Here is a 12567-nt window from a genome sequence, read left to right on the forward strand (position 1 = left end):
TCTTTAATCTTGTGTCTTTCTAATCATTCCCGGTATGCAGGATATTGTAAAGAAAACCACAGTACCTTGTTTGTAATGTCTTTTCGATTGGAATGATGCATTTATGTGATAAATAAATAACATAAATGCCCTGCAACTGTACTGAATATTTCTACTCTACTGTATTTTTTCATAGTACACAATTGACAAACCAAGATTTTTCTAAGCGGGTTAATGTTTGAAGCATCAACAGCTTTTGAACAACAATAAATCACCACTGAGGACCACAGCATATAACAGCATACTCTTGTAATTCTGTTTATTTTCAGTTGCTGATTATTTATTTCATTGATCACTAGTAACACCGTATTTACCCAGGAATGCGAGGAGTAATAACTCTAAATGACACCACCACGCTGCTGCACCTTGAGGCTCGCTTTAACTGACCTCCTCCTCCTCTCCCTTCTTCGGTGGGAGAGCATCTTTTCAGTGGCTCCTCAGTTATTTTCATGACAAATTTTTGATTCCTTTTGGCAACAGAACAAAACAAAAGTGCTTTAAACATTGTGATGGTGAAGCGTGAAAAGGTGCTGGAATGACTGGGTGAAAGGAGGAGGAGGAGGAGGAGGAGGAGGAGGAGGAGGAGGTAAAGAGTGGGAGAGGAAGCTGCAGCTCTCATTGCTGGATGCGGCGCAGCGACTGCACCTGGAAGGACTGCGCATGGGAGCCCCACTCTCTGTAGTGTTTGTATTTGCCACCATGCCGGTCACTTTCCATGATGTACTGGTAACCACGGTAACCTGGAAACTGGTAGCACACCCAGCTGGAAGAGGAGGAGGATGAGGAGGAGGAGGAGGAGGAGGAGGAGGAGGAGGAGGAGGAGGAGGAAGTGGAAGTGATGAATGCATTGTCACACGATACAAACACTTTATTTATTTTCAAAATTAAGTATATATTGACACTTTCAGTATTTCTAACTGTAAATTTAACTATACATGTATACAGTTTTCACCATACCTCTTTAGTTTTGAAACCAAATGTTATTTTGATAAATGTTTTATTCTGCATTCTTCATGAAAAAAATATATATTTCTGATAACAGAGGAAATTCCTGCTTTACATCTGATTTTGATTCCAAGAGAAACTGTTGTTGCATCATTATTTTATAGCACACTTCATTGTGCAAACTTATTTATACTTCTACTCAAGTACAATTTAGGCAGTTTAAAAGTCAAATGGACGTCACTTACAGCGCTTTTCAACATGAGCAGTCCGTAAGCGCTTTACATCGTTAATCACATTCACGCATTCACACACCAATGGAGGCTGCAGCCATGCAAGGCGCTGTCAATCCATTTGGAAGAAATTTGGGGTTCAAGAACACTTCTGCATGTGGACAGGTGGAGATCGGAGTCAAACCAACCTTCCGATTGAGAGACCACCGCTCTACCAACCCAGCCATGCTGCCCTGAATTAGTACTTAATTAACTGACAAAATGCTGCCAGTATGAAATAGTTTTAGATCCAAAAATAGCATTTCAAACATTTCAACCAGTCTGTTGACCGTTCCTCTTTAAAACTCTCTAAAATTTCTTTTTATAGATTAAAATCTTTTAACTCACTCGCTGTCTCTATTAACAGCTTTACTGGAAAACGTTGTCACCTGTCACCTAAAATCTATTAATATCAAGATTTTAATCACTTTATTTCTTTTACTTCAGTTATATCAAAAAACTGCATTAAGGAAACTGTCCTTTCCCTATGGAATCTCTGCTATAAAGCACAAAAAACATACTGCTGACGCGCAGTTTGTGAAACCAACACAGCAGTAAAAATGGTATCAAACATTATCCATCTATCTTTTTGACCATTTTATCCAATTCAAGGTCACGGAGAGCTAAAGCCAATCACAACACAACGCTGGGACTTAATAAACCTGGGTGACTATAATACTCTCTACTGTGAGAATCAGTCATGTGAGATGAAAAGCTTCATCCTGTAGAGAAAAAAAATTGCTTTGTTGCACATAAAGAATCATCACCAATTCAATTTGTAATTTTTCAATTCTGTTGGCTGTTTATGTGGGAGTGTAAATGTTTATTTATTCATCCATTCATTCATTTAAAAAAACATGTTTCCTTATGATGAGTCCCTGTGTGAATTATATTTGGATTAACCAGCTATTAAACCTTTGGATTAGTTTTTCTCATGATTATTAGGCGGTGGGTGCCATGCAAGGTGCTCACACCCGATTGGGAGAAACATGAGCTTCAGTCTTGCCTGAGGACTTTTACGCGCAGAGACAAGTTGGAATCAAACTGAAAACGTTGGAATTGCTCAACCAACTGAGTCACAGCCAATCTTGATCTGTTCTCACTAATCATTCTGTCATTTATGTCATGGAGCACCCTGAACTGCACTGATCCACAAGATACAGCGTGTGAGTGATAAGACTTACGCGCCACTCTGAACCTGCATGGATCCAATCTCGTTGTTGCCCCACCCCATGGCCTGCAGAGACGGGTAGTCATCATTTATCTCCCACTGGCGCCCGACGAAGTTCTCCTTTTCAAACACAACCATCTTGGACTCCTTATGATTCTGGGGGCAAAAAAAGAAGCATATCCAAATGGAAGATATACTCTTTTAGATTTGCATAAATAAATAAATAAATAAATAAATAAATAAATAAATAACATTGCTGAGTCAGCAAAGACTATGCCCCAAAGAGTGCTTATTCATTTGACCTAGACAGAGAGTAAGGTCATGTTGCCCTACAGTCTATTTTTAACTGCAGCCAGCGGGCAGCATAAGTCACTGTGCAATCATCAGTCAAAAGTCGCTTTTGTGAAATAAATGGCATCCCGCGTGCTTGTTTTGGATTGTTTTCTCAAACGAAATTAGAAATCTGAAAGAGGGAGAGAGTTCAGGACGGGGACGCACAGCGCAGCAGATGGGGCAGAAGGACATCATCCTCTCGATGTGGTAGGCGTTGCTGCCGCTCCACGACTCCCAGTAAGGATACTCTCCTCTCTCCAACACAAACTGCTGTCCACAGAAGCTGGAGTGCTCATATCCTGCCCATCTGTCACCAAGCAGCAGAAACATGTCATCAGCATTACCAAACAAGTGGATATCAGTGAAATGATCACAGTTTGGGGGATATGGGGTTTATATTTGTATATCTTTAGCAAACACGATTGAATAGTGAATGTTCATGCAGAATAAGCTGAAGCTCAGCAGATGCTGTATGAAGCATTTCCAATCATTCCTGATGCAACCAATTCAACTGAAGACAAACTTTAGAGGATTTCTGCCGCAAAGTTACAAATGCAGTTTTTCCTGCAGTTCGTTTCCTCCTCTTGTGAGAATCGGTGCTCTTTGTTTCCACTCACGCTCCGCACTCCACCTTCAGGGAGCGGATGTTATCCATGCTGCACTCCATGATGTTCTGGCAGGCTGAGGTAAACTCCAGACGTTTGCCCTGGAAGTTCTCCTGGTCATAGACTGTGATCTGGAGAGGACACGAATGCATACATGTAGTATGCACAAGTCGCACGCACACACCGATGTGTGTATACAGGCATGCATCATTCACATCATCAGCTCTGGCATGAAATAAAAAAAAAAATAAAAAAAACCTTAATCAGCTTTAGTTAATCATCCATTACAAGATATCAAAGTTACCTTCCATGGTCCCAGTGGGTTGGGATTATTCAGAGCCATGCTCCTGTGTGGATCAGTGTTGATTTACCTGCAGAGCAGAGAGAGACATGTTTTTTTTTAGTTCTCAAACACCATACAGACAACTCCACCGTAGAGCTGTAACAAACCACTTTGATGTGGTTAACATGTGTTTCTTTCCTCTGATGACAGTGCACGATGTAACTCGACTTCATAACAGGTGTGTCAGTTCTACCGGTTTGACAGGACTATCATGACAACACAAAGTATAAAAATAGCGAAGAACACATTCACTTTTGCAATTATTCTTTGTTGTAATTTATTCATGTTTCTATTTCACAAACCAGAGATGGCACTTGGCGTCAACATCAGCCAGAAGAAAAATATGTGGCTGACAGAAGTTTCTCCGAGCGGATTTGCCAAATAAAGTTAATGTCAAAGGTTTGTGGATAAACATGTGTAATTTTGTGTCCTTAAAAATGTTAATTTGTTGAGATTTTGCTCATTAAATGTGGACTTTTTCATGATATACTTTTTCACACTTAAACAAAAGGAAATATTTGCCATTATCTGGAGGTTTTTTCTTATGCTCACCGGTCCATCGACTCAATATCCAGTATCAGTGTACTATTTCATACTTCAGCTTCAAGCCTCTTGTGATCACGTTTTGTGGTAGTATGTTTGTTTCAAACTTAATTTGTCACAACAGATTCAATCATGACCCACTGTATATAACAAAACAAACGACTTCATTATGTTTGGGTTTGAAACCTTCCTTGAAGCGAACTCAATCCTCACACTTGAGGGAGCCACAGCAACGACGCAAGTTTGTTCTTCCTGTGCACGGTCAGTATGTGTGTACATCTGCATGTCTCCCCCTTAGTCTATATTGTTTATGTGGATCAGCAGAATAAACCAAGAAAAAAAGACACAAAAATGTAAAGTGACAACGCACAAAGCTGCAGACTGAGGGGGGGGGGGGGGGGGGGGGGGGGGGGGGGGGTATTGGCTTACCTGACCGGTAAAAAAAAAAGCTGCTCAGTGCTCACAGGGGGGCTCCACAAAAACCACGTCCTGACCCTGGAGTAAACGGACCTATTTATACATGCCGGTGCTGGAAAGCATCTGGACCTGTGGGTCGGGGCAGGAGTCAGCACATTGCTGCTCCAGTCATTGTTCGGCACTGAGCTGCTGGGCTTTAGTGAGCTGGACTGGATGGAGGGCACCGTGCCCAGTGCAGATAAGCACCATAAGTCCCAAATGGTCTGTGACCGGGGGGCTGGACCAAGGCCTGTCTGGCACAGCTGGGTCCAGGATCATTACAGCCTTGCTAATGTCTCCGGTGCGAAAAGAAAAGCGGAGTTCAGAATTTAAGTGGAGCGCAAATGAAGGAAGTAGAAATGTTGGGGAGTCTTTAATTCTTTGAACTGAACTTCTGAACAGAACATCTGAAGGTGTCTAACAGCAGAGCCTGGCTTTGACTTACCGAGTTCATTCAACACTGTGCTTCATCCTGTCCACCTCTACGGACCCCATGTCTCTGGTCCTTCCAACTCACACACACACACACACACACACACACACACACACACACACACACACACACACACACACACACACACACACACACACACACACACGTTCTTGTCTATGCATTCACACATACATTCAGAGCATACCTGGGACCTCTCTCTCTCTCTCTCTCTCTCTCTCTCTCTCTCTCTCTCTCTCTCTCTCTCTCTCTCTCTCTCTCTCTCTCTCTCTCTCTCTCTCTATCTCACACACACCCACACACACACACACACAATCAATAATCATAATGGTGTACATTGATTTCCTCTTCAACATTGTTAAGGGTTTAAATCTCTCTTCGTGGTTGACTTTGTTTTTATTTTCTAATTGATGATCAACAATCTTCAAAAGGTCCCAAAATACATGTATTTGTTGGTACAGATTTTGTAAATTAATGACAAAAAGAAAGATCAAAACAGATTAAATAAATTACCAACATGCAGACAGTAGTCGACAGCTGTGCTGAGCTAAGATGTCTTCTAATACAACACAGGCACTGTAAACACAGGGTATCTCATATTACTCACATTAGAGCAGTTTGTTGCTGCTTCTCCAGTAAACAGAAGTTAGGTGAAATAGTAACCGTTATGACCAAAGCTTTGTGTGATAGTAAAGCTTGCAGTCATCTCAGAGGCAGAGAGGTCTGCAACTACTTATGATAAAAGCAATGAGTTACGAGCTCACAGAAGCATCAGTAATAGCAGTAATCCGTAAAGAAGAGCATTTAACAATTTGAGTGAATGCATAAAAAAAAAAATATATATATATATGTTCTTCACACCCATTTGTTTTGCATATTATGATGAAATAGTCAGGTTTAGAATATTAAAACAAATTCACTTGAAAATGTTTCTTGTTTGTCTGCATGAATGGTTTCATAAACTTTACATACACTATAGTTGCAGCAATGTGGGTACATGATCATGAAACACCGTAATAAATAAATAAATAAATAAATAAATAAATAAATAAATAAATAAATAAATAAATAACTAAATAAATAAATAAATAAATAAATAAATAAATAAATAAATAAATAAATAAATAAATAAATAAATAAATAATCAGAAAAAATGTGTTGTTATTGTCTCATATACTATAATAAAACAACACAAATGCCGGTTTATTGATCTACTCAAAAAGTCATAGATTACATTGTTTGTTGTTTTTCCTACTGAAGAGTAATATGTTGCCAATAAAGAATGAGAAGTAATTTAAAAAATATACATGCTTCTTTTGCAAGCCCCAGTTATACAGCAGGAATATGTTTGGAATAAAAATCCAGGCAGGTTTAATTTGTTTGTATTTTGTATGGAGTGTAATTTACTTTAGTTTTACATTGCTTGTGATCATGGCACACGCATTGTCAATAGTGTTTAAAACTGTCACTTTACCTTAATAAAGGTTGCTGATTCCTGAGATAGAGCAACGGAGTTGCTGAATGTTATACATCAGATATGGTATTATTCATCAGAACCTTAGAAAGCAGGGAAACAAGGCATGACATAGGAAACTGGTAGAACCTTTGGTACATAGTAAATGTGGTTTCTTGTGATTGTTGAGTTACTCCATTTTCACATCGCATAGCAAGAAAATAGTTGAGGTACACATGAGCATGAACATGAGAATGGATGTAAATGAATGTACATATAATATGTATGTATGGGCTGGATTATATCGTGCATGTGGGAGTGCAGCCTCACTGCCAGTATAATACACCAAAGAACATCCAATAATCACTTGTCCAAACAATAGCTATACAGCTCCTGCAGTCAGCACATTACGCATGCAGGGCTCAAAGGCTTTAGTCTGCCTGAACCGAGGCTCAAACAAAATGGAGAGAATATGGAGGTGGAGGTCAAAACAAAACCCTGTGAAACTCAAGAAAATGAAAAAGGAAAAGATGTGAAGTTCTTATATAAAATTAGAAAGCGCTGATTGTGTGGATATTGCCTAAAAAACTAACGATGCGTTCGAGTGCGTCTGTGTGTGCAATTGTAAAGGCAAGCAAACTTTCTGCTGATGGCAGTGACTGCCCTGCATCCCCTACAATAGTGCGGGACAACAAAAGAGGCAGCCGAGTCAGCACGAGTTGTCCACAGATAAGAGCCGTGACCTCTGACCCCCGCCCCACGCTCCAAACAGCCCCACAGCCAATGAGGAATCAGCATTCAGCCTCTGTGCACTCACTGGGGATGTGAATGTATATATATATCCCCACTCAAAAGGCCTGCGTCCATCACTTTCTCCAAGGGTCGGCCCGTTTCAGCCTTCAGTTGTAACTGTAAGTTTCTCTCGAAAGGTTTTCCAACTATTTGTGAACTGATAGGATCGACAACTGAGGGTATCGTCTTGAAGTTTAATATTGGACATAGCAAGTGTTAAATTATCATGGAATTGAACAGTGTATATTTTTATGTTGTGGGGTGGACTGGTTCACTTGAGATGAGACACGTTATTGAGGCTGGTTTGTGACAGTTTTCTTTAGAAGCTCATAATGAAAAAGAAGACCTTGATTAAGTTGCTCATGTAAAGTTACTGAGACTTCAGCAGGGGAAATTTTCAAAAGTGATCAGTCAGTCATCTTTACAGAATAGATAGAATTCAGCTTATAGGACACTGAAGTTCGAAAAGATCGCAAGAATAATATTACAAAACTATATGAATTTCGTGTTGCACTTAAAAACTAAACTTATCTGTTTACCGGTCAGTTTACATCCTCACCTTCACGACCAAAACAATTAGATTCAAGCAACTAAAATGAGTTTTCTCCACCTCACTCTTGGTGACGGAGGGAGGAGCTCGATCTTGGTGGGTAAACACCCAAAGCAGAGCTGCTTGTCCTCCACGTTGAGAGGAGCCAGTTTGAGCTTGTTCAGGCTTATGACGAGGATGCAGATTTGGTACCGGGCACAGCCAACCGGGACGGACTGAGACGTTTGCCTCTATGTGGATTGAGGGATGAAGAACATAAAAAATACTGTTTGTCAGTTTGATGTGAAATTACAATATGCTTTTTTTTTTTTATCGTAGGTTTTAACATTCAAACATCCAGTTAAGTCTTTTTCAGAATGCAGACAAATTACATTCATTCTGATTGTGCATTCTAAATAGTTTCCCATCTAAGACTTTAAGTTTTCTGCTGTCATTTCAACCCTAAGAGGACGTCATCCAAACAGACACATTGCTATAAACCTTTGAAGGAAAATGGACGCTATTTTTTTTCTTGTTTCGAAGGTGTGAATCTCTTCATGTTAGCTTTTATTGCTTTCAGATATTAAGGGGTTTTACTTCAGCTCATGAAATTTGCTGAGGGATTCTGGGCGGCTGTGACACGCCCCTGAAATTCAAATGAATATGAACGATGGTTAAAGTATCCTCTTTATAACCAGAGGCATCCCTCTACAATATGCACTGGTGTACAGGCTTTATTCCAGAATGAGTAATCATGTCCTTCAGGATCTGGCTGACTGAGCTCTCCCTTTCTTCTCTTCAGATCTGATCATGTCTCACTCAGGTGCTCAAGGCAGTATTGGCAGCCATTCTGCCGGCGGGCTGCGCAATCACAAGGTATTTCAACAGATTTTTTTCATCCCAAGTAAGTAATTAGTTCTCCTGCTCTACTTATTGGAATTCAAACATGGGTAACTCTTGCCTTTCAGATATACCTCTATGAATGCGAGAACTTCCAGGGTCGTAGGATGGACCTGTTCGCTGAGTGCCGTAACCTGATGGAGAAGGGCTTCGAGAGGATTGGCTCCATCAGAGTGGAGTGTGGACCGTGAGTCACCACACATATCAATCTAACACAAGGCCGTAATACTTTAACTCTTCCCCCAAATTAAAAAAAGGATTTCTGTCTCTGTTGCTTCAGCTGGGTGGGCTACGAGCAGCAAAACCTGACCGGTGAGATGTTCATGCTGGAGAAGGGAGAGTACCCCCGCTGGGATACCTGGTCCAACAGCTACAGGTGTGACCGCTTCATGTCAGTCAGGCCCGTCCGAATGGTAAGTCCTGCTCAGGGATTAAATTGTATTTTTTTTTTCTCAGTAATCACCAGGAACACCCCCCACCCCAAAAAAAAAGAATAAAATTTTTTTTGTAAAACTCCATTGGGAAAAACAAGTTGATCGCACACATACACACACATACAAGTGAGAGCGCAAAATGAAAAAGAGAGAAATACGCAAATCAATTTTATTTTATGCAAAAGTCAAAACATAAAAGTATGTTAAGCAATCATTATCAAAAGAAGTGAAAAACTTTTTTACATTCCTTTAACTTTTAGAGTGGTAAATCACATGTTCACAAGTAAGGCAGCTTTGTTTTTTGTTTTAGCTTTTTTTTTTTTTTTTTTTTTTTTCAGAATTTGTTAATTGACAAACCTGTTGACACACCAATGAGCAGGGCCGTTTGAATGTGTGAAAGGAGAGTTATCAAATTTTCTCAGTATAAAAACAAAAACAAACCTCACTGTCAAGTAACGAGCCAGCCAACCCCAAGCTAAACCCTTAATGTCCATTATAAAGGTATTATCTGTGATTTTTGATAAGATATTTCAAATTTCTTTATTGTTAGTTAGTTAGTTAGTTAGTTAGTTAGTTAGTTAGTTAGTTAGTTAGTTAGTTAGTTAGTTAGTTAGTTAGTTAGTTAGTTAGTTAGTTAGTTAGTTAGTTTTATTTAATTCAGACAAAATAAGACAATAAAAGAATCCAATATAATCCAAAAATAAAAGTTTTCAAACTTCTAAATCAACAAAAATAGAAGGAAAAATTGACTTATATGAAGTTCCACTTTGTATTGAATAATTAACTTACAATGATCATTACAAACAAACTACAAATAACAAACACAATGACTATAAAGACCAAACCTAAATCATAAACTTCTCCACTCATTTCTACTGTGTGCATGTAAAAAGTTACTCACTAATAAAGTGCTGTATTTCTCTTTCAGGACCCCCAGGACCACAAGATTTGTTTGTACGAATGCCCAAATTTTGAGGGTCGCAAGATGGAAGTGTGCGACGAGGATATTCCAAGCCTGTGGTCTTATGGCTTCCAGGATCGCGTCGCCAGCCTCCAGGTCACCGGTGGAACGTGAGTGTCTCTAGTTTTTTTGCTTTTTCTCTTGGTTGGTGGGATACGGTAATCTGAAAGGCAGCGGAGGTGGCTAAAAGGTGCAGAAGGTCAGATTCACACAACTTGGTTATGTGGCCGATTACAATGAAAGTGAAAACAACTGACCTCATGTTGGGTTTTTGGGTGTGTCAAGAAAAACACATAGGTTATTAGATTAGTGATCGTTCCATAAACTCTAGGAAAATTCAAGGAAACATACTGTTGACCGGTGTTGAAACAACATCTTTGCATACAGTAGTATGAAAAAAAGGGTAATTTTTTCAAAATATATCGTATAAAATTGTCACCAACGTCTACCTTGAAATATGTCAAATATGGGCTGACACTTGTATTGTATAATACATAATACAGTATATGTATGGCAAATTATAGTTTTTTTTAAGAATTGCCATTATTAAAACATTATAAAGTTGATATATTTTATTTTTCACAATTTTCCAAAATAAAAAAAATTCTTAAATATTCACATAGAGACATGCTTTATGAGAGCCTGCAGAGTTCTACACAGTTTTTGCCTGCATGCATGTGAGACTCCTCAGCATGACAGTAACTAAACCAGTGAAACCAGTGTACCTTGATGAAATGAAGACCCTTCCCAATGTAACTCAAACTTAATAAGAACATCCAAATATTGACAGCAACAATGAATAAATCCTAATGTTTGTCTGATTCTTTCTCACAGCTGGGTGGGCTACCAGTACCCTGGCTACCGTGGTTACCAGTATGTGTTTGAAATGGGTCCTTACAAGCACTGGAACGAGTGGGGAGCCCACCACCCCCAGATCCAGTCCATCCGCAGAGTGAGAGACATGCAGACGCACCGCAGAGGCTGCTTCGAGATGACCGCATAGAGGAGGAGGGAACAGCAAGGGTTCAGGGTTCAGGCTTTTCATGCTGCTACACACCCCTTGGAAGTTTTTCAACGGCCACATAGCTTCACGAGCTAGTGGCCCCCGAATATTGTTATTGTTTTTATTGGTTAGATTTAGAGATGGGGTGAGAATCTCCCACTGTAACTGTCACACCAGTAAAAACAGTATCAATGCTCTCTGTCTACAGACCTCAGAAACAAGCTAAGATATATTGTACCTATGGGATGATTGAGAATTAGTAGATTGGATAGTTTGTGTTGACTAGTTTGTTACAGTGCTATTTGCAACCATACCTGCAATCAATCAATTCTATTTTTATTTACTTGCTTATGTGTTTCAAGCTGAAATAATGCTAATGAGCCTGATCATCAAAGCACCCTCCTTCTCCTGAGATCCAACGTTTTTAGAGAGTTAAATGCCAAGATTATTGCTACCATGGACAGCTCTCGGCTCTGCACACGGCCTGCAGTGTGTTATCTGGGCAGAGGGAGGCGCTATCTCCTCACTGCAAAGCGGAAAAAAAACAAACCCTGAGTGACTCCAGGAGGATGTTATTCAGCCCACGATCAAACCAGAGGATGATGGCTGTACTGCTGATGTCATCATGTTTCAGCTCATTGACGGCTGTCCAGACGATTAGCATTTTACACTTTCTCAGGGAAGCTGGCATCTGAAAAAAAAGAACTTTCCAATGGAAAATCAAATAAAACATGTACATGAAACAGTGTCATCCACCTTTGCCTCTCTTTTTTATATGTTGAAAAACATATTCTAATATGCTTTATGGCTTTTCAAGTTTCTCAAGTTGCAGTGATAAACCTGGTGCACTTTTACAAATACCATTTGTTTTAACAATTCAAGTAAGATTTGTTTATATTTTTCTTCACTCCACCCCCCCCCCAAAAAAAAAAATATATATCACATATTGGTATGAAGAAGCAACCCTACAAATTCAAACTTAAGGATATTTAACCCTCCTCTGGCATCAACAAGGCATTTACGCCCACAGAACTGCCGCTCACTGGATATTTTCTCTTTTTTCGTACCATTCCCTGTAAACCCTGCTGGTTGAGCGTGAAAATCCCAGGAGATCAGCAGTTTCTGAAATACTCAGACCAGCCCATCTGGCATCAACAACCACGCATCTGAGCACTGTCACCCAGATCACATTGCACCGATTAAGAACCTTCCTGCAGGTGGTGAGCCCACGGGAAGGTGGCGCCCGAAGTGGGACACAAACCCACTACCCTGAGCTTGTGAGTCTCATGCTCTACCAACTGAGCTAGCCGGGGGCCTTAACCATGTCTACATGCCTAAAT

At 39.9% G+C, this 12567-nt stretch overlaps 2 protein-coding genes across 2 annotated transcripts; one reads left to right on the forward strand and one right to left on the reverse strand.

The window, feature by feature from the left end:
* Nucleotides 1–274: 274 nt before the first annotated feature.
* cryba1a (crystallin, beta A1a) lies at nucleotides 275–3847 on the reverse strand. The gene is made up of 5 exons (XM_080458968.1): nucleotides 3667–3847; nucleotides 3375–3493; nucleotides 2923–3064; nucleotides 2438–2580; nucleotides 275–802 (listed from the first exon to the last, which is right to left on the reverse strand). Exons 1-5 carry the CDS (start codon nucleotides 3703–3705, stop codon nucleotides 655–657), a joined length of 591 nt encoding a protein of 196 aa, XP_080315094.1. The 5' UTR covers nucleotides 3706–3847; the 3' UTR covers nucleotides 275–654.
* Nucleotides 3848–7446: 3599 nt separating this feature from the next.
* Nucleotides 7447–11227, forward strand: crybb1l3 (crystallin, beta B1, like 3; the record flags this gene model as incomplete). The annotated part of the gene is made up of 6 exons (XM_080458981.1): nucleotides 7447–7519; nucleotides 8732–8805; nucleotides 8898–9016; nucleotides 9110–9242; nucleotides 10192–10334; nucleotides 11059–11227. Exons 2-6 carry the CDS (start codon nucleotides 8740–8742, stop codon nucleotides 11225–11227), a joined length of 630 nt encoding a protein of 209 aa, XP_080315107.1. The 5' UTR covers nucleotides 7447–7519; nucleotides 8732–8739.
* Between the last annotated feature and the right edge of the window lie 1340 nt (nucleotides 11228–12567).

This window comes from Lipophrys pholis (genome assembly GCF_963383615.2).
Source record: "Lipophrys pholis genome assembly, chromosome: 3".
In the NCBI taxonomy this organism is placed as follows: Eukaryota; Metazoa; Chordata; class Actinopteri; order Blenniiformes; family Blenniidae; genus Lipophrys; species Lipophrys pholis.